The 21,819-nt window shown below is 38.6% G+C and overlaps 1 protein-coding gene across 4 annotated transcripts in view; it reads right to left on the reverse strand.

The window, feature by feature from the left end:
* NARS2 (asparaginyl-tRNA synthetase 2, mitochondrial) overlaps positions 1 to 21,819 on the reverse strand; it is a 166,937-nt gene that overhangs the window by 23,547 nt on the left and 121,571 nt on the right. For all 4 annotated transcript variants that reach the window (XM_019623625.1, XM_019623627.1, XM_019623626.1 and 1 more), the window contains 3 exons: positions 10,752 to 10,884; positions 6,403 to 6,501; positions 6,260 to 6,297 (listed from right to left, as the gene is read on the reverse strand). In XM_019623625.1, the coding sequence (XP_019479170.1) occupies positions 6,260 to 6,297; positions 6,403 to 6,501; positions 10,752 to 10,884 (270 nt within the window). The remainder of the gene's footprint in view (positions 1 to 6,259; positions 6,298 to 6,402; positions 6,502 to 10,751; positions 10,885 to 21,819) is intronic.

Here is a 21,819-nt window from a genome sequence, read left to right on the forward strand (position 1 = left end):
AGCGCAATGATAATACCAACATGGGCCAGTGAAGCGACGTCCTCCACAACTAGACTGAAGAACAAAAGGACAGCAACTTGTCTGTTCCCCTCCCCCAAGTACCCAATAAAATCTTAAAAAAAAAAAAAATCCAGCTTTTGAGCTCCTTCTTTTGCTCGGCCCGCTCCAAACTCTTTGGAATGTACTTTCTCTTCTCATAATGGGCCCTTGAGCCACTGCTTTCTGCTCGGACCTGCTTCTATTTCTTTGAAGTGTCCTTTTTCTTCTAATAAACTGTTCTTCCATCACTTAAAAAAAAATCTACAAACTTTCTGAAGAACTTTGAGATCAGAAACTAATTTACCCAACATAAACTTATTCTCTGAAGCAAAAATGAAGTTTACATCTGTAATAACTGGAAAGAATTGTGCCTTATAGTACAAATAAAGCCCCTGAAGCTATGTTTTGAGTGATAAGGTTTTTTTTCTAAGATGAAAATTCTATTCAAATTAAAATTTAGTATTAAATAACAGGTAATTTCTTAAGGCAAGAATGGTGGCAGTGTTGGTGGTAGAACTACTTTTTCAATGAGCATTTTACAGAAGGGAAACGGAAGCTCATGGAGGACCAGTCACTTGCCAAAATCACTCATGTGAGTAGGAAACCCTGATGTGCTGACTCCACAGTCTAAGTTTTTAACTGCTGAGATAATGCCTAAACTGCCTGGAGTTTCGCATGTTCAATCAAAACAGAAGATAATGGGCTTGTGGTTCTCCATCTGACTCTACTTGCACTTACTAGCTATGTAAATCACTTCACCTTAATGGAAGCATTTTATAAATTTTTGTAATGTACTACATAAACATTAAAAAATTAAGTGTTTGCACTTGAAAAATAAAGAGATTGGACTATATTGTCTAAAGATTTTTCTGTTTAGACAATCTATTGTTCTATTCCATCATTACTTGATATGATCTACTCATTATACTGAGAAATATAAGAGCAGTGAAAGTGGAAAGCACAAAGATTTTGCGCCATTGATTATGTTACTGTTACATTAAGAAAAAATGGCTCTCACGTCTAAACATCTCTTGTTATTCTGGATCTGCTTCCCTACTCCCCCTACACCCTAAGTTAAGGCACAGCTTTCAAGTTCAAATTACAGTTCTGACACTGCCTTTCATCAACTCTACTGATTTTTATTTTTTTTTATTTTTTTAAGATTTTTATTGGGGAATTGGGGGAAGGGGAACAGACAAGTTGCTATCCTTTTGTTCTTCAGTCTAGTTGTGGAGGACGTTGCTTCACTGGCCCAAGTTGGCACCATCATTGCGCTCTTCCCGGGCGAGGCAGATCAGTCGCCTGCTTCTGACAGCCACTCACAGCGGCTGCTGGCCGCTCATGCTGGCTGCTGGCTACACACGGTAGCCCATGGCAACCCACTGCCACAGGAGCTGCAGCCTACGCCATCGCCGGCGACTCATGGCAGCCCAGCTCCAGGTTGAGCTGTTGTTCAGCATCTTAGCTGCAGAGGGCAGTGTCACTGGCCCTCATATGTGGGATATGAACCGGGGCCCTCTGGCATCCCAAGCCAGCTCTTAACCAATGTGCCACTCGGCCGGCCCTCTACTGATTTTTCTTGATATGTATAGAGAATAATATTTCTTCTCCTTACTAGACACTATTTCCAAAGTGCTTTGAGGAAAGGAGAAGACATTGTGAAATTGCATGATACAGTATTAAACTACATTCATATTTCAAATATTTTATTGTTGATTACAGAAAATTATTCTGAAGCTGTTAGAGTAAAATTGCTATGCTAAAGAGATCATTATTAGCATTCTTTGCCTCAAATTCACACAGATAAATGAAGAGCAAATAAAAAGGTAAACTTTAATACACTAAAGGAAATGGAAAATAATTGAATTCTATTTCTGCTTGATAAAGGCTAAATTCAGTTACTACACAAAAACTTTAAATAATATTTTATATAAAACAATTATCACTAGTCAAGTATACACTGAAATCTGTTTATTCAAAACACTACAAGTCCTAGAGTAGTGTGTGTGTATGTGTGGGTGCGTGCTTGTGTGTATGTGTGTATTTTGGGGAATAGCTCAATTCTAATCCATCATGCTTAGGTCTACTCTCATGTCCTCTGTGGCTGTCAAAAAACTCTGGTTTAAGGACTGGCAAACCCCCCTCCATCTCCTGCACCCTCCTCCTTGAAAATACTCAGCATCATGCCATGTATGTACACTCCTTTGGTGTTCAGTTCCCTGTTCATTTCTAGCTCCTGGAACTTCTCTTACTTTCTAGTGAACTCAACAATGCATTAAAAAGGATTTTACGTTTTAACTAGTATTTTCATATGTTTGGTAGCAGCAGTGTTTCCAAGTTATCCAGTCTGACGTGTTGCTTAAGCAGTATGGTCATTCAATCCTTTCAGCAATATAAGACAGACAATTTATCACTTTATAGATGAGAAAACTGAAGTTTGGAAAGGTTAAAGATTTGCTGCTAATCAGGTTCGCAGTTGTAATTATTCATGCAAATATTTAACGATTCACCTTTTTCTCTAGATTTTAAATTCTGTAACAGGACCTATCCATGCCTATTTTCACTAATGAATCCTCAATGACTAACATGGTGCCTAACTCATAGTACGTAGTCAATAAATATTTGTTGAAAAATATTAATTCATTCATTAACAGCTAATAAGTGGCAGACCCAGGATTAGAATCCAGGTCCTCTGAATCAGAGTTCATTACACTCAGTGCCTAAATAGTGATATGAGTTAACAGGAAACCTCAGGGGAAGGACCTAGTGGAAAGGAGACCCTCACTCTCATGGTCACTCAAAGGTCACTTTTCATTCACTCAGTTATTCAATAAATATTTACTGAGTTCCTGTTAGAGGCACTGCGCTAAGCAACGGGAGTATAATAATAAGCAAAATACACAAGTCTCTGACCACACGGAGGTGATAGACACTAAACAAATAATCACACATATAAACTTAAACCTCAACTACGATTTGTGCTATGTGGCATGGATGACGGTGATAGCAATGCCTGATATTGCACAGCCCATGAGGTCATTTCCAACCCCATGTTTTACATACATGGACTCTAAAGCACAACAGTTAAGTGATATATAAGAGTCTTAAGGACAGTGGTGGAGCTACAACTACTCCAGCACTAATTCCAGTGCCCTTTCAAATACATGAAGTGTAGTGTCTGAAAGTATGAGCTTTGAAATCAGAAGAATATGAGTTTGAATCCCCATTTTATCTTTTACTTGCCTAATCTCTTTGAGTTGATTCTTCATCTATAAAATGGCAACAATAACTATTGGGTTGTCAGAAAAATCATGATGTATTTTTTCTCTGTTTTTCATTGCAAAAATGCGTCATGACTTTTCCGACAACCTAATACTTACAAAGCTGTTGTGAAGATAAAATGAACCCGTAATGTATGTACAGTTTATCAATGTCTGGCACATAGTAAGTATTCAATAAATGGTGGATGTTTTTTCTTTTTTCCCCCATCTAAGATCTAATTCATTAGATAGGAGTCACATAAATTCTCTTAAGATCTCCCTGGTTTTCTGTCACCAGCACAAATTCCTTGGGATGGCCAAATGACTTCTTTCCGTATCTACTTAATTACTACTTTGATCAATATGCTTGTGTCCAGAACTCTCCTGTGATTTCCAGATCTGTACACTCAAACTGCCTACCCAACATCTACGACTAGATGTCTAAAAAGCTTCTTGATCCTAACATGATACCTGATGATGATGGTCTTGATGGCATGCCCCTCTCCCCCACAACCCCCCTGTTACCCTTATGGCTCTCCCAATCTCAGTTAATGGCAACTCCATTTTTACAGTTGTATAAAACAAAAGCACTGAAGTCATCCTTGACTTTTCTCCCCTTGCTTTCTCACTCTCAGCAAATCCTGTTTGCTCTATCTTTTAAATACAGAGGATGCCAAAAACATGTATATACATTTCAAGAAAGAAAAAAACTGTATTAAAACTGTAATACAATGAATGATGCTAGCATTCATTTGATTAATGCCATCTTTTGAGCGAACGTCATACTACACATTGCTATGTAATTCAATTCAACTTCCAAAAGTAAATACATAGATAGCATCTCTTAAAATGTGTACACATTTTTTTGGCACCTCCAGTATATCCAGAATAGGACAACTTCTCTCTACCTCCATTGCCACTAACCCAGTCTGTCATGGTTAATTTTATGTGTCAGCTTGGCTGGGCTACATACAGTACCTAGATATTGAATCAAACATTATTCAAGATGCTTCTGAAAAGGTGTTTTTCTGGATGAGATTAACAGTTGAATCAGTGGACTCTAACTGAATAAAGCAGGTTACTCTCCATAATGTGGGTGGCCACATCTAATCAGTAGGAGGCCTTAACAGAACAAATACTGGCCTCCCTCAAGAAGGAATTCTGCCAGCAGACTGCCTTTTAACTTGAACTGCAGCTTTCCCTGCATCACAGCTTGCTGGACTACTCCAGTAGATTTGGAACTCATTATGCCTCCACAACTGGGTGAGCTAATTCCTTAAAGTAAATCTTTCTATACATGCACCATGCTGGTCCTGTTTCTCTGGAGAACCCTGATTAAATACATGGTCCAAACCACCACTTCCTCTCACCCAGATGACTGGTTTTCTGCCCTCACTCTTGTCCTACTACAGCTTATTCTCACCAGCAGCAAGAGTGATCCTGTTAGGATCTTGCCAGCCCTCTGCTGAGAACCCTTCAATGGCTTCCCCACCTCACCCAAGTGAAAACCCAACCTCATGGTGACATACAAGACACCAAATGATCTCACCTCCCTCCTTCTTTCTTACTTTATCTTCTATTAGCATCTTCCTTTATTCACTCCTCACTATTACTTGAACACACAAGATCCAACCTGACGGCCCCTGTACTTGCTATCCCCTCTTCCTGGAATATTCTTTCCCCCCGTAGCCGTATAACTAGTTCTTTTGCTTTCTTTAGGTCTTCACTCAAAATTCATCTCAGTGAGACCTCCCCTGCCATACTACCTAAAATTTCTACTTCCCCACTCTTCTTTTGTCTTATCTACTTTCTCTTCTCTGCGTTGTTTTTACCCCTTAGTATTAGTCATGCTCACAGACTACATGTTTTACTTGCTTACTTAGCTTCTTGTCTACTACTGTTACCTCCGCCAGAAATGTAAACTCAATGAAGGCAGGGAATTTTATCTGCTTTGTTCACTGCTTTAAGATAGTTTTTAGATTCTAGAAAAATATCTGGCACATAGTAAGTTTTCGATATACATTTAAGTGAAAGAAAAAACCCTCAAGAGCCTTCACTTGTACTTCACTGCCTTTTGATTCTTCTCTATCACAGGACCTCTGACCATTTCCTTCTGGTCCCACCTCTGCTGCTTTGCCATTCATTTAGGCTCAACGAGGCATCACTTTTAACTTGCAGCCTGAAGGTCTGGGCTGACACCCAAAATTCTCAGCTCATTCGATCTGCCAAATTTTTCTTTTCCACACCTCAAGGACAGGTTGAATTCTTTATTAGAACAAAATCTTCCTAAACCTAAAGATTACAAGTGAAGAATGATAACTTATTTTTAGAAGCAATTTTCTACTCTTCTGAGTATCAAACTTACTTCCTATACACACTGCACATATACTGAATACTAAGTCTTACATGCCTATCCGATTAATTTGTTGGTGGAATAAACAACTAGTCCAATATCAAGTACCACTTGAACAGAATTATAGTGGAAATGAAGCAATAATATATATGTTATGCTTAAAACACAGACCTTTAGGTTTAATAAAAGTGGCAAAAAACCCCAAAACAGTTTAGAATATATTATCAGATTTTAGCAAGTGAAGGCAAAGAAGAAAAAGAAGACTGAAACAGAAAATCTGACAGGCAGGCATTAAATGTATGAATTTTAAGTTTTTTCAATCAAGCTAAATTTTGATTACTAAAGTTAGTATTACTTGAATTGAATTAACACAGTTAATAACTGCTGTTCATTTATCTTGCTATGATTTATTCATTTATTTATTCATGAAACATTGATTATCAACTATGAACCAGACATAAGAACTATAAAAATAATTAAAACATAGGCCTTCCTTGAGTCTAAGGAGTGTAATAAGCAGACATATAAACAAAGAAAATTTAATACAGTGTGATAAACATGATGATAAAGCACGAATAAAGTTCAGAGAAAGATAATATCTACTTACATTAAAAAGTTCTTTTTTAGCATATGTTCTAATCTGTCCTTGGTAAGAAAAAAAGAAAATTTATTATTAAATTTAATTATATTCATTATATGTAATTAACATATTTAAATAGTGTATTAGGCTTTATCCACAGAACTAATTACCTTCTGGCCAGGAGCTATAAATTTGTGACAAAGTTCAACATCTTCAGGACAATTTGAGAGAACCACCGTTGTTGCGGACTTGAAGAGCCTCTCCATAACCTACGGGAAATGACATAGAATTGCCTGACAAATAAGCTACTTTATATGAAAAACCTGTTTAGGGTCTTGTAAGGACTATTCTCCAGGTTTCAGTAACTATCAATCCACAGGCCTCTTAATTTCTGAATGTCCTATAGCAAGTTAGTTCAGTTTTCCAGATTGATTAGAGGAGGTATTGCATCTTCTTCTCAGAGGGGGTAAAAAGAGAAAGCAAAATGTTTGAATCTTTTGTTAACAGTTTAAATATTGGTATTGAAGCGAGATATCAAATACACAGCTAAAATTGATTTATGCCTCTCTAAATTTCAATATACTCACTTACAGAATCACAACAATAAAAGTACCTAGCTTACAGGATTGTTGTGAGAATTAAATGAGATAATCCATGTAGAAGACATAGCTTAGTACCCAGCTCACAGAAGCACACAACAAATGTTGGTTGTGAAGAGTGAGACCCTGAGGAAAGTGCTTTATTCAGCCATTGGTAAATGAAAGTAAACTTTAAAATTAGAGAAGTAATGAAATATAACTACATTTAAATATAAACATTTTTGCTTGCTAACTATAAACTAAAAATAACACTAATCACTGTACAACACAAATCAGTACATAAGAATTCATTTTACCAAGAGTGTCCATAGAAGCCTCAGGGGAAAAACTTGTTTGTAGAAGAAAAAGGTGATTGGAATGAAAAATATTTCTAAAATATTTTTAATCAAAACTAAAATGTTTGGTTTGAAGTCTGTGAGGCCATGTTAGGTCCTCCAAATGCTGTACTATAAAGATACACACATTTATTAAGTACAGACACCTCAGAGGTAGGTGTCTTCCTTCCCTCTTTTACCTCACTGGTGTACCCTATTAAGACTGCAAACTCAGTGGGGCCATAAGCGTCTACTAAAATAATTTAATTTGATCAGACATAAGAAAGTACTTAATCACCAAGTGATAACCAGATATATTGATATATATTATATTTTTATATTTACCTATATTTTACATTTATGTATATACACGCATGTGTGTATGTATGTATATAGTACACATATATCATACAGGAGTAAGGAATAACTTGATGATAGAAGAGCAAAAGCAGGCTAAGCACCTTTTACCTTGAGGCTCTGTCACCTTCCGGCTAGCAGTGAGATAAAGAAATCACTAAGTAACTGAATGATTTATGAAAGGCCATAACCTCAATCACTAAAAAGAAAGCCGATGCATATTGGGAGGGAAAAAGAACAGGTGGATTGGACAGCACGTGTGCACTGTTGAGGAACACAATACACCTATCTGTAAGATGAAGACTTTGACCACTGGAGCTGTTAAATCGGTGTCTTTCATGAGCAGTAAATTTTCATTTGAAGAAGTAAATCATTGGCTTCTCTAACCTTGACTTTCAGACTACGCTCTCTCTATACATACATCTGAAGAAAAAAAGAAACTTAACTGTAAGGTTAGCATAACCCTCAGATGTTTTTAAAAATATATTACTCAATGGCACTAAAATTGTCATATTTAATTAATATACGTCATGAGGGGAAAAACACTTTGCTATAATATTTTTGTGTGTGTGGGAATTCTTTGCTGTTCTTATGCATAAAAACGACTGCAGCCCCCTGGCAGGTGTGCAGGAGTCCCTGCTCTCGTAGTCCGATGACCTCGCCGCCCCACTCCCAAGTCCATCTTACCTTCCCCCCATGGATTTGAGAGCTGGACTCCTTGCTATAATGTTTTGATTTAATATTTAACAGACCTCTCCTCATCAAGATAATAATTTTCATAGAATGTAATATATAAAAGGGAGAAAATTGAAGAGAAGCAGGAGATTACTTTTGGGGGAGCAGGTTTTTCTTTTTTTATCTTTAGGAGAAAAGTTTGTATTTCAATTAATTAAATCATCCAACAGTGTACGCCCTGAGTACCACTCAGTAGAGGACCAACTACATAAGAATTATTTAGTTATAGAATATATAATTATAGAGTAAAGATTATAATGTTTGATAAATTCTAACATAACTTATGTATTGTCTTTTTTTTTTTTCTTTTTAAGCTGAGCTATTCTGCCACCTGTTGGCAGCTCAGTGGCTGCTCAGCTCAGGCCGGGAATCGAACTGCTGTTGCTCAGAGCTCACACTCTTGAGCAAGCTCTTAACCAACTGAGCCACTTGGCCGGCCCTGTATTGTCTTTTTAACCTTTCCTTTTGGTATCTACATTGGGTCAGTTGAGACAGGGTCAAAGCAGAAACGGGAGTAAAAAGTGTGGTTCTGTTCCTTACAATACCCTCTTGGCCTGAAAGAATAATACAGAATTGGATGGTAGGCTCAAAGTGAAAGCTACTTAAGGCATTTCACTGACTCCATGTAAGGCTCAGATCCTGAATCCCTACAATCTAGAAAAGGGTTACTCAACTGTGCTACTATTGACATTTTTAGCATATAATTCTTTGTTGGGGGTAGGGGACTGGGCATTATAGGATGTTGAAAAGCACCCCTAGCCTTTACCCACTAGATGCCATTAGCAACCACTCTGCCCCGCTCTTCCCTGCTCACTACTTATTAGGGACAACCGAAAATGTCTCCAAGGGGACACTGATCTGGAACAATCTGTGGGAGATGTTAAAGGGGTATGGAAGCGGAAACTGTGGTGTGTGGACAGAACACCCCTTCAGGACCAAGAGTTTTAACCCCTGGGAATAGTAACTGCTGATGGTTCATAGCTGAGTCCCTCTTCAGGAGCTGTCCAGACAAAAGTGCTGTCTTACCCAAGGTTACAGCTCTTCCCAAGGCTGGCCCACGTCCGATGACTGGCTGATGGAGGGTGGTGAGGCACAGAGTCCTACTCCTTTGCCTTCACATGGGACAACTATGGATCATTCTAGCTCCAAAATTCCTCACAGGATTGAATAAGACCTCCGTTTGTAAATGCATCACAGTTCGACTTTTCCCTCTGCCCTGTGCTGCTTCCTTAATTTCCTCACAAGTGCTGTTCTCAAGCATTCCCCAATAATCCCATGCATGCAAATCTCTCCTTCAGAATTTGTTTACTAGGAAATCCAACCTAAGACAGGATAATAAAATAATGAGCCCATTCTATTTGGAGGTATAGGTGGTATTTATGTTTTAAGTGGAATTAGGTCATTTACTGGGTAAATAAGACTAGAAAGACATATTATATAAATGAATAAAAGTGAGGGTTGATGAAAATTGCTAACATAACCATCTTGTAATTACAAATCCAGACTAAGATATTAACCAAAACGGTACTGGATAGAGAATTCATAGTAACAAAAATTAACAATTTCAGTGTACTTACTAAGTGCCATGAACTATGCTAAGTGCCTTATGTACACATATATTATCTGTCAGGAATGATGCAGGAATTATTATTCCCATTTTACAGATGAGAAAACTGAGGCTCAGAGAAATTAAATCCCTTGTCTAAGGTCACACAGCAAGTAAATGTTAGAGCTAAGACTCAAATCTTGTTGCATACGACTCTGGAGCCCACGTGCTCTTTCTAGAATATGTCCACAGCCTCCTAAAAGAGGTCCCGCCCATATTTTTTTTATCTCCCTCTAAATCATTCTTCATATTGCTGCTAGAGATTTTTCTAAAATATAACTCTAACCATGGCCTTTTCCACTGAGAACTCTTTCTCCCTTACCTTTTGGATTAAATTCAAACTCCTAAGCATGGCATTTAAATACAAAGTCTTTCCTTCATGATCTGACTGGACTGCATCTCTGGCCATATCCCTTGACCCCCAAACAAAGCTCTGACAGCTCCTGTGGATGCCTTCTAATATAACTATATAGATATTTCTCTAATCATACAGATACTTTATTTATTTGCCTAGTGAATCACAGGAGCTACTATTTACTGAGCCTCCTATGTGTAGACCCCATACTAGGTGCTTTACATTGTATATATAATTTCATTTACTCCTCACAATAACCTTATGAAATAGCACTATTATCCTCATTTTACACTTGAGGAAGCTCAAGATCATCAAGGTAACATCCTAACAAAATTAATGGCAGACCTGGGATGAACTTAAATCTGTCTGACTCTAAGTAAACTATAACACTAAAGGCATTCAGTAGATGTTTATTAAATTAAGTAGTTCTCCATGTTCTTCATTCTATGAACACCTGTAATGAACAGATGTCTCAGGTAAAAATGTATGCAGAAGCATTTTAATGTCACAGATGCCTGACCTTTAGAAATTATTTTAAAACTTGCATACCTACCTGCATGAGATCTTGAAGGCTCTCAACAAAAGAAATCTCTGCTTCTACCATGTAAAACTCTGCCAGGTGTCTCCGACTCTGAGAATTCTCTGCCCGAAATGTTGGACCAAAAGTAAACACTTGAGTAAAAGCTCTGCAATTGGAAATTAAGAGTATAAAAATAGGATTCATGTGATTAACTTTAAGTATTTAAAATACTCAGCCAGCTCTTAATGAAAAAAAAAAAAGTTTTGTGCCTCTATCTTGTGCACAAATCCGCACATATTAGCTGATGTATTTCTCTAATGGGTGATAATAATAGTTTCATTAAAAATGTTACATTTATAGAAACTATTTTATCTTGAAGGAATTTGCAACTGCTTTACCAACCCTATGGCTTACTAAATATAGAATTATAACCACTTCTGGGTGCACTCTACTGCAGCTGCCTTAAACAGCAGGCAATACATTTCACAGCAATCAAGAACAAAGTAAAGGAAAAATGCCACAGCCCAAAAAGCCACACAGAGAACTGAGATCGTAACAGTTAAAACTAGAATCTCATGCAGATAAGGTGTGCTAATTATTTTTTAAGTAAGTGAAAAAAGAGTGTCAGATATGTATAGTGCTTTGCCTTGTTCAAAGGCTCCCCAAGTCCTTCACAACCACCCAAGTGTTTCAATTAATGCTGAGAGAACCCTGAAATTTGGGGGTTGGAGCGGATTTTGAAGAATTGTCTACTTTATTCTCTGGTTTCAGAAAGGACTACAGCTCAACAACCCAAATGGGAAAACAATTTATTTTTAAATTCCTGCAGAAGTGGACACTACATCTTCTCTCACATGGAAGCAGGACAACAAACTGAGGTTAGATCAAACATGTTTCTTGAGGACTATCTAATCTTGGAATTTTAAGGTTTTGTTAGAACAAAAGAGGAGGTTTGGAGCTGCTTAGCTGTCATCCTTAGCACTCTTCATCTGTCTGTCATCAGTCAAATAACATTAACATCAGAAAACATGGTGCAGAAAATAGATGGATTGTGATGGCTATACATACCAGCTGGGTTTTAAAAGATGTTTTTTAAGTAAAGATACTCTGGGAAATGCAACCGTAAAACAATTATAGTAGACACAAAAGATTAATTTTTTTTCTCCAAAGGCCGTTTCAATTAAAGCCTACTTGGTAAGAAGCTTAGGAATTTATGTTTTGGTTCTACAGCCACTTTCCTGAGACCACAATCAGTTAACCTCTGAGAACCTTAGTTTCTAATGGAAAAATAAACAGCAATAACTCAAGTATTACTATGGTAACCTCTCTCCCAAGATTCAGATGCCGGCTTGCTTACGAGGATGCTCCTGAAAACAATGAACCTGCCTTGTACAAAATGAAAACTCTTGCCCTGCTCCCCAAAAACAAAAACCAAAAATAATGAACAATCTTGCTTCTCCTCTACAGCTCTGCTCACCTCAGTGGAGCCACCTAGTCACCCAAACCAGATTCCCTCCCCCTGCCCCCAGCACATTTCCTGTATCATATTGAGCACAAAGCCACATTGTTTACACCTAGGAAAGTTCTCTCAAAGCTAGAGGCTTTTCTTATCTCCACAGGTACTAAGCCTAATGCCTGCCTCTTGCTTGGAAAACTACAACAGCTTTTTTTTTTCATGTGGGAGTCGAACCAGCAACCTTGCTGTTAAGAGCGCACACTCTATCCATTGAGCCATCTGTGCGGCAGCTCAGCTCAAGACAAGGTGCCAAGTTCAGTCTTAGTTGCGGGCAGGCGTAGCCCACCATCAAACAGGCAATCTAGTCATTAGGAGCACATGCTCTCACCAGCTAAGCCATCCTGCCACCTTTTGGCAGCTCAGTGCCAGCTCAGCTCAGGTGCAGCTCGGGCGCAGCTCACTGGCCCATGTGGGAATTGAATCAGCGACCCTGTTGCTCAGAGCTTGTGCTCTTAGGAAAACCTTTAACCTTTAACAACTGAGCCACTCGGTTGGCCCCCTACAACAGCTTTTTAACTGGTGTCCACCCTCAAATACTACATACCGCATTTCCCCATGTATAAGACACACCCTTTTTCGAAAAATTTGGGGTCTAAAAACTGGGTGCATCTTATACAGTGGTTGTATGAGCACAAAAACAAGTGCGAAAAAAGCATGAAATGCAAGTAAAAAAAATCTACAACCACTGTATAAGACGCACCCAGTTTTTAGACCTCAAATTTTTCGAAAAAGGGTGCATCTTATACATGGGGAAATACGGTATTTTCAAACTCAAATCTTATTATATCAGCTGCAATTTTAAAATCTTTATTGATTCCCCACTGTTCAAAGGATAAAATTCAAACGCCAAACTTTGACGGGGTTTTCCTTCACAAGGCCTCTTCTCCTTACACAGGCCCCCACCTGCCTTAAGCCTTTGCATAGGCCCTTCCCTGCTCTGTAAGGCCCATCCCTTGCTCCTCTCTCTCCAAATAACAAAGTCCCATCTATCCTTCAAGACTTGGCTGAAGTCTTTCTCTTTGTAACCTTAGCATACATTCCCAATTTATGGTTCCCTCCTTTATGTGACTATAATCCTTTGTTCATATATTTATTATATAGAATGTATCACTTTGAAGTGTATTTATGCATTTCAGTATCTTTCTTCTCTAATAAACTATGAAATTTTCCAGAGCAGGAATCATGTTTTATTCATATTTACACCTCCGGTGCCTAAGTTAAAACAGGTGCTCCTGCTGAATGAACGAGTACTAATGACGATGACAGACTTCCTCAGTTGTAAAGTGGAAAGAAAAGCACAACATCCTCACAACCAGTAACATTAAAAATAATGTACATAAAAATACTCAAACATAGTTTACTGTGGCGGCTACTCAGTACCTATAATGGGTCAAACAATCTAGGTCTGCCCCAAACAATACAGTCAAATATTACAAGGCCTTAGTTTCCAATCTGTGACTATACAATTTCTAGGTAGATGGACAATAGCATGCATATCTAAATATATAAAATGACATTTCTTTCTGGTGCTGCATTACAAGAAATTGTATATACAGATGTTCACTAACAATAAAGGATATTTTGTTGGGATTTTCCAGGGCATACATAGAAATGAGACGGCTTAGGTAAAATTTACTTTGGGGGCTCTGAGGGAGATTTATAAGAAATGAGCAATCATCTTCCTGAAATATAAGGAAGGCCAATGGGATTGCTGCTCAAAAGAGACATGTCATTTGTATTAAAGTACCAGGCACAGAGAAAACAGGGGTTTATAAAAAGAACTACACATTCAAGTCACAAGGGCATGTGCTTCTCATATAGTGATTCTGTGTAGGTCACTCCAAGATGAGTAGCAATAGGGATGTTTTATTTAATAAGGGTTAATGACTTTCCGTAGCAATGCAGGTTAATCTTTCTAGTATAAAATACAGAAGAAGATCAGGGATTTTTATTTTAATTATGGTAAGGATCAGGCTCTGACGGAGGTACCTAAGAGTTAAGTATTATTCTACTAGGGTAGGTGAACACTGATGGCCACAGTGCTATCTTCCTCTGAATTAACAAAGACAAAATGAGCTGGGGGCCAGCCAAGTGGCATGTTGGTTAAAGAGCTGGCTCAGGACGCCAGCTCTGAGCAGCAGGGCCCCGGTTCGGATCCCACATGAGAGCCAGTGACACTGCCCTCTACAGCTAAGATGCTGAACAATAGCTCGACTTGGAGCTGGGCTGCTGTGAGTCGCCAGCGATGGTGTAGGCTGCAGCCCCTGCTACAGTGGGCTGCATGGGCTACCGTGTGTGGTTGGCAACCAGCGTGAGCAGCCAGCAGCCGGCGTGAGCTGCCAAGAGCCGTCGTGAGCGGCCGTCCAGAGGCCGGAGACCAATCTGCTTCACCTGGGAAGAGTGCAATGATAATACCAACATAGGCCAGTGAAGTGACGACCTCCACAACTAGACTGAAGAACAAAAGGACAGCAACTTGTCTGTTGCCCTCCCCCAATTCCCCAATTAAAAAAAAAATCTAAATAAAAAAAGAGCTAGAAGGTATGTTGAAAAATTGCCTAACTCAGCATCTAGTATTCTAGGAGATGAATGTTGAACTCATTCAGTAATGATCACCTATGTTAGGGCCCTGTGTTCTATTATAAAAGCAGTGATAGCAGTAATAGCAATGACAGTGGCTGCCAAGTAAGTGCTCCTTGTAGGCCAGATATCAGATGTAGGAACCTTAGAGTTAACTCAATCAAGTTAAGTATTGTTACTTCTCTTTGAAGTTCAGAGAGGTTAAGAAGCTTTCCCAAAATTCAGTGAATCATAGCCTAGTAAGTGGTAAGGCCAGATTCAAATCCTGATCTGACTCTAATGGTCATAGCCTTAATTATATTAAAATAATGACATTCATAACTGAACACTGGCAAACCCAGAATATTAGAAAGAAAACTTTGTAACACACCCACCCCATCCCCCCACTCTTCAGAGATAATCAGGGTAAGTACAATAGTTTGGCATATTTCCCTTTCTTACGAATAGTTTATTTGGTTTTTAAAGTTGTAGCTCTCTATAATTTCCCTTCATGTAAGTTATGAGAATGATAAATTTTCATCAATGTTTTGTAGCCTTAAGCAAGTCACGTAGCCTTTCTGGCCTTCAAGTTCTTCCATGAGTAAAAGATGGGCACAGATTCGCATTAATTTCTAGTATCTTTGTAAGAATTTTTTTTCTAGGTCCGTGTGAAATCCCTCTTATTTCAATTTTTGCTGATGGTTTTTTTCTGTCTTTCACAGACATGAAAGCCATTTGCAGTAAGGCTTGGACCAACCAACATTTAAAATAAGACCTGAGAACAAGGCCATTTCTAAAATAAGATACAAAACCAGGTGAAAGGCCAGTTCTGCTGTGAGAAGAGACCAGCAGAAAAAGAAAACATTCAGCACTAAAAAGCATTCTTGTGCCAAATTATGGAGAGGGGAAAGCTATATAAGGAAAGTCCATGAGCTTGGAGTTGATGTTTAAGATAACAAAAGTACATCCAATACACATCAACCAAGATAGCTACAAAAAAATGGCCTTTTAAAAATAAAAAATAAAGTTACCAAAAAAAGGTTCTTCAAAGGTCATTTTCTCCCTTGTGTGGAGTTTATGAAGACTTAAATTGGCCAGTAAAATACTATAAAAACGGTCACTGATTGCCTGGCCATTTATTCTTTCTGGTCCTGAAATTTAAGAACTGATCTTTATATTTTGAAAGAATACAGGAATTGTTTTTCTTTAGCTGGAGAAGAACTTATTCAGCAACTTTCCCTAAGGCCCCCCACTCCAACCTCCTATCACTTCTCTACTGCCAGTTCAGTAAATGTTCACTGAACTGAACTCACAGACAGCTTTAAATTAGTTTTTAAAACAGTCTTTTTCAAGCAGTATTCCTATCATTCACAAAATAATCGTCTAACTTACTACTGTGTTGTATCCACTGGATTATCAATACTGTGACTTGTCATCCACTGTTTCTACATTCCTAACAGAGTGGACCAGGCACCCAGTTCCTTTTCAGCTTTCCTCTATTCCTCTATTATGCAATACACGTAGTGGAAGGGTATAAAAGTGATGTAACTCTCACCATTTCATCAATTCATGTCAAGAATCCTTAGGGAGTATGATTCTAAACTCTAAAAATTCTTCTTAACTATTACTGCTAAAGATTTCTACAAAATTAACTTTCTTGAACATGTCCTAAATATTTGATTTGGAAGTGAATTTGGGGCCAAAGCAAAATTTAATCTTAATTGTATAATGAAATTTAAAGACCATGATAGAGTCTGACAACAATCCTGCTAAAGGGAGTGGAGGGGTGGCTACTCTTCTCTGAGATGACATCTGAAATGGGGGATGGACATCCCAGCAGAGGGAACAACAAACACATAGGTCCTGAGGTAGGAAAGAGCCTGACATGTTTAAAGAAGAAAAGTAGCCTAGCAGCAAGATGGTAAGAGATGTGGTCAAAGAGGTGGGAAGGGATGAGAAGTGCACACAGGGCCTTCCTCATAAGTCATGAGAAGGACAGTCTGGGTTTTATTTGATACTTCTTAAAATACTCCCTCCTCATGAAATATTTAACACTGTATTCTACTAGTTTTCCTCCTATTTATCTGACCTCCATCTCTGCCTCCTACTTTCTACTCTAGCTGTTCATTAACTGCTAGCATTTCTCAAAACTTAGTCCTAGACCCTCTTCTTTTCTCACTGAATACACTCTGCCAAATCATCTCACCTCAGCCAATGATTTCCATGAACTACCATTGACACATAATTCACAAATATTTATCTCCTGCCCAGACTTCTTCTCTAAGCTCCGGAAGCATATACCTTCTACTAAGTCGACCCTTTCACTTGTCACAAGCAGAATGCATGCCTCCCCCTGCCCCTCACTTTGGCTTCCGTCTTCTTCTAGCTTTCCTAGGTCAATCCTCCCACTAGGCTCTTTAATAAAACCATGTATTACTGTTCACAGCATCTTTCATAATAAAAAAATTAACATATATGGATATGATTGTTTAATGCCTATATCCTTCATTAGACTGTAATTTAATGAGCAACCTTATCTATTTTTTGGTTCATTATAGTGTCCTCTGTCCAACCCAGTGCTTGATACATGATAGACAATTAATATTTGTCAAATAAGCAAATAACTCATTTTCTATAAAATATGCTGATCTCCAAACTGAATTTTTGAAACAGCAATGGGATGGGGGTGAGGACAGAGGAGTTTAGAAGAGGAAGATGGTAAACAGAATGTCAATTACTAAGCAAAAAAATCTGCTGTTCTCTGAAATGTTTTCACAGAAGGCACTAGAAGATAACAGAATCAGTTTTTGAAAAGTGACCGCCCACACATTAGTTTTTAATCTGTAGGTAACAAGTAAATCTTTGAAACGGACTACATCCAGTGAATTTCTCTAATTAGCATAGATTTATTTTTTGAGAAACAAAAATATTGCCACATGAAAAAAATTACCCTAAGTCTGATTCTATGTAAACAGAGCAGCACCCATTCCCTTGGCTTCTCCATAGTTAAAACAATTATTGCCACTTCCTCATTCCTGCAATGATGGGCTCTTCAGAGGGCTGACTTGACTTGATCTGAGGTCTAAGAAAATAACATTTTTCTAAAGGGTCACAATTTGCTGATTCTTTTTTCTAACTGAATATTTATCCTTCTGCTTCAACTAAGCCATGAAAATCACCTTTCCAAAAAAGGTACACATTGTGTCAGCTGCAACTATTCATGCCTAGATTATCCCTCTTATAGTTTTCATATTTAGCATTCCTTGCACTGAGGACCACCAATGAGAACAACATGTGAGTACTTTATTTTAGGTAAGTGCACCACATGGTATTTCCATGTTATCTGTCTACAAAGATTTCAAAGGTTACCTTGTCTGAGGCCTGATACTACAGAGGTAGATGCATCATTATGGCTGAAATATCAACCATTTCCTGGGCTCAAGTCCTGCACAGATGAGCCTTATTTTTTTAGGGTTATCGTAGTGATCAAGAGCATGTGCTCTAAAGACTACATTGAAATCTGGGCTCCTTCACCTATGAACTAGCCCAGTTAGCTTCAAGACTAAATTTCCCCGTAAAAATGGGGTTAGGTAAACATATGTCCTGGGGTTAGTATAAAGATAAAATGGAACAAAATATGTAGAAATATTAGCTTAACCTAATATTAACTGTATGGTAAGTGTTCAACAAATGGGTAATAGCTCATTTTGTTTCCTTCCTTTCCAAAGGTCTACAGGGCTCATTTGGATGGTCTCAAGACCTCTTTACACTTTCAATTATTGCAGATCTCAAAGATTTTGTTTATGTAGGTTATGTCTACCAATATTTACCACTAAAACTGAGAAATTAAAAATATTGTTTATTAATTCATTTAAAAACAATGACGAACCCATCATATGTAACAAAGAACATTTTAAAAATAAAAATTCATAAGCAGAGTGGCACTGTTTTACATTTTTGTAAATCTCTTTCATATCTGGCTTAATAGAAGACAGCTGGATTCTCATATCTGCTTATGCGTTCAATCTGTTGTACTATATGTCATGAAGACTTTGGAAAACTTTACTGTAAATTCATGAGAGAATGAAAATGAAAAAGGCAAATAATGTCTTAGTATTATTATCAAAATAGTTTTAATCTCAAAGGACTCCCCTGAAAAGGTCCCTAGACCAAACTTTGAGAACCAGTACCTTAGGCGATGGTTCTTCATGAGGAATATTAATTCTGGGCTTTACCTTTGGATATTCCCATTCAGAAAATCTAGGGAGGGTCCTCCTGGCCATGAGTATATTAAAAGGTCCACAAGTAATTATTATGTGAACCCCTGCTTAAGAACCACCACCTTTAAAAAAGTTTAGAACTCCAATCAATAACTTTTAAAAAGTTTCTTCAAGGCTCTAATTTTCAAAAAATGGACAATAGCATGTGTTGGTGAGGATGTGGAGAAACTCCTTGTATACTGCTGGTGGGAATGTAAAATTGTGCTGCTGCTGTGGAAAAGTTTGGTGATCCCTCAAAAAATTAGACATAGAATTATATGAATACACCCCACAGAAATGAAAACAGGTATTCAAACAAAACTTTGTATGTCAATGTTCATAGCAGTATTCATAATAGCCAAAAAGTAGAAACAACCCAAATGTTCATCAATGGATTAACAGATAAACAAAATGTGGTATCAATACAGTGGTATATTATTCAGCCATAAAGAGGAATGAAGTACTAATACATTCTACACTATGGATGAAGTTTGAAGATATTATGCTAAATGAAAGAAGGCAGACACAAAAGGCCACATATTGTATGATTTCATTTCTATGAAGTATCCAGAATAGGTAATTCTCTAGAGCAGCGGTTCTCAACCTTCCTAATGCCGCGACCCCTTAATACAGTTCCTCATGTTGTGGTGACCCCCAACCATAAAATTATTTTCATTGCTACTCTATAACTGTAATTTTGCTACTGTTATGAATCGAAATGTAAGTATCTTTTTGTTTTCCGATGGTCTTAGGCGACCCCTGTGAAAGGGTCGTTCGACCCCCAAAGGGGTCGCGACCCACAGGTTGAGAACCGCTGCTCTAGAGACAGAAGGCAGGAGAATAACTGCCATGGGCTGGGGAGGAGGAGGAATAGAGAGTAACTGCTTCATGGGTCTGGGGTTTCCTTTGGGGCTGAAAAGAATGTTCCGGAACTAGAGTGGTGTCAGTTGCACAATGTTGCTAAGTAAATTTCACGTTCTGTGTATTTTATCAAAATAAAATTTTTTTAAGTTTATTGAAAATAATTGTCCATCAGACACTTTATACATGTTTTATTTCATCCTTGCTACCCTATGAAGCAGGTGAGTTCACTTCATTTTACAAATGAAGAAACTGAGGCTTAAATAAGTTAAGCAACTAGCCCAGAGTAACATCACAAAGTTGGCTTTAACCAAAGCAGTTTGACTCCATGGCCCACTCTTCTGTTGTGCTGCGCGTGTGCACCCTTCAAAACTAACGAAGTGCAATGCAGATGAGTAACGAGCCCCCAACCCCACAAAACACTACCATATGGTCCAAAGAGAAGTTTTGTTCCCTTAATGTCACTGTTATCTGGGTGGGTTTTGCTCCTCTATACAGCATGGTCATTCCATTCTGGGTGGCTCTTCTGACTCACCTTTCCTCCTTCACTTGCCATCTCTGCGACTGCCACTCCCTACCATGGACAGCTTCTCTTCTCTGTCTCAATGTTGTTATCTATCTATAGCCCCTCTGTGTAAAGGAGACAGTCATTTATAAGCATTGATGGTCCATCAGGATATATTTTCATTCCATGTTAGGTTACAAAAAATGGTAACACATCCAATATCCTTTATAGCTCTTTTTGCTATGGCCACTTTTGTTCAGGCTCAGGGATTTAGCAACAAAGACTTATTTTGTCCTATGCTTCTCCGCCCTCCTCACCCACTCTCCACCCGTTCCTTTAACAACTTTTAGGTGTAGAGCCACTGTGGAACATTGTGGATCCTAAAAGGTTGGATGTGAGTAAACGGAGACTTTGTTATAAGTGCTTAGATGATCTAGAGCAGTGGTTCTAAGGCTTTAACATGCACTAGAATCATCTGGGCGTTGTTAAAACACAGCTTGCTGGACCCCACCCTCAGAATTTCCACTTCAGTAGGTCTTATAGTGGGCTTGAGAGTTTATATTTCTTCTACAAGTTCCCACAAGATGCTGCTGCTGGTGGTGCAAGGACAACGCTTTAAGAACAACTGATCTAGGGTGGTTCTCCATCTTGGCTGCATAACAGCATAACCTATGGTACTTCAAAAAACAATCTTGATGCCCAGTCCCACCCCTAGACCAATTAAATCTGTTTTCCTGGGGATTTGAGCTGAACTATGATGAATCTGTATTTTTTAAAAAGCTCTTCAGACATGTACAGCCAGAGTTGAGAACACTGATCTGAACAGTCTATTCACCAATTATGATTGAAAATAAGAGGCACAAATGGTTGATACAAAAGGTATTATTTCGGAGCCAGCCAAGTGGCACGTTGGTTAAGAGTTGGCTTGGGACGCCAGCTCTGAGCAGCAGGATCCTGGTTCAGGTCCCACATTAGGGCCAGTGACACTGCCCTCTACAGCTAAGATGCTGAACAACAGCTCGACCTGGAGCTGGGCTGCTGTGAGTCGCCGGCATAGGCTGCAGCCCGTGCTGCAGTGGGCTGCCATGAACTACCATGTGTGGCCGGCAGCCAGCGTGAGCGGCCGGCAGCCGGTGTGAGCGGCCGTCCAGAGGCCGGCGACTGATCTGCCTCACCCGGGAAGAGCGCAATGATAATACCAACATGGGCCAGTGAAGCAACGTCCTCCACAACTAGACTGAAGAACAAAAGAACAGCAACTTGTCTGTTCCCCTTCCCCCAATTCCCCAGTGCTGTTCCCATCCCCCAATTCCCCAATAAAATCTTTTAAAAAAAAAAGGTATTTTATAAAAGGGTACCATTTGCATAAGAGCTATAAACTATGAATGAAATAAAACATTT

The sequence above is a fragment of the Hipposideros armiger genome, unplaced genomic scaffold (assembly GCF_001890085.2).
Source record: "Hipposideros armiger isolate ML-2016 unplaced genomic scaffold, ASM189008v1 scaffold_556, whole genome shotgun sequence".
Classification (NCBI taxonomy): domain Eukaryota; kingdom Metazoa; phylum Chordata; class Mammalia; order Chiroptera; family Hipposideridae; genus Hipposideros; species Hipposideros armiger.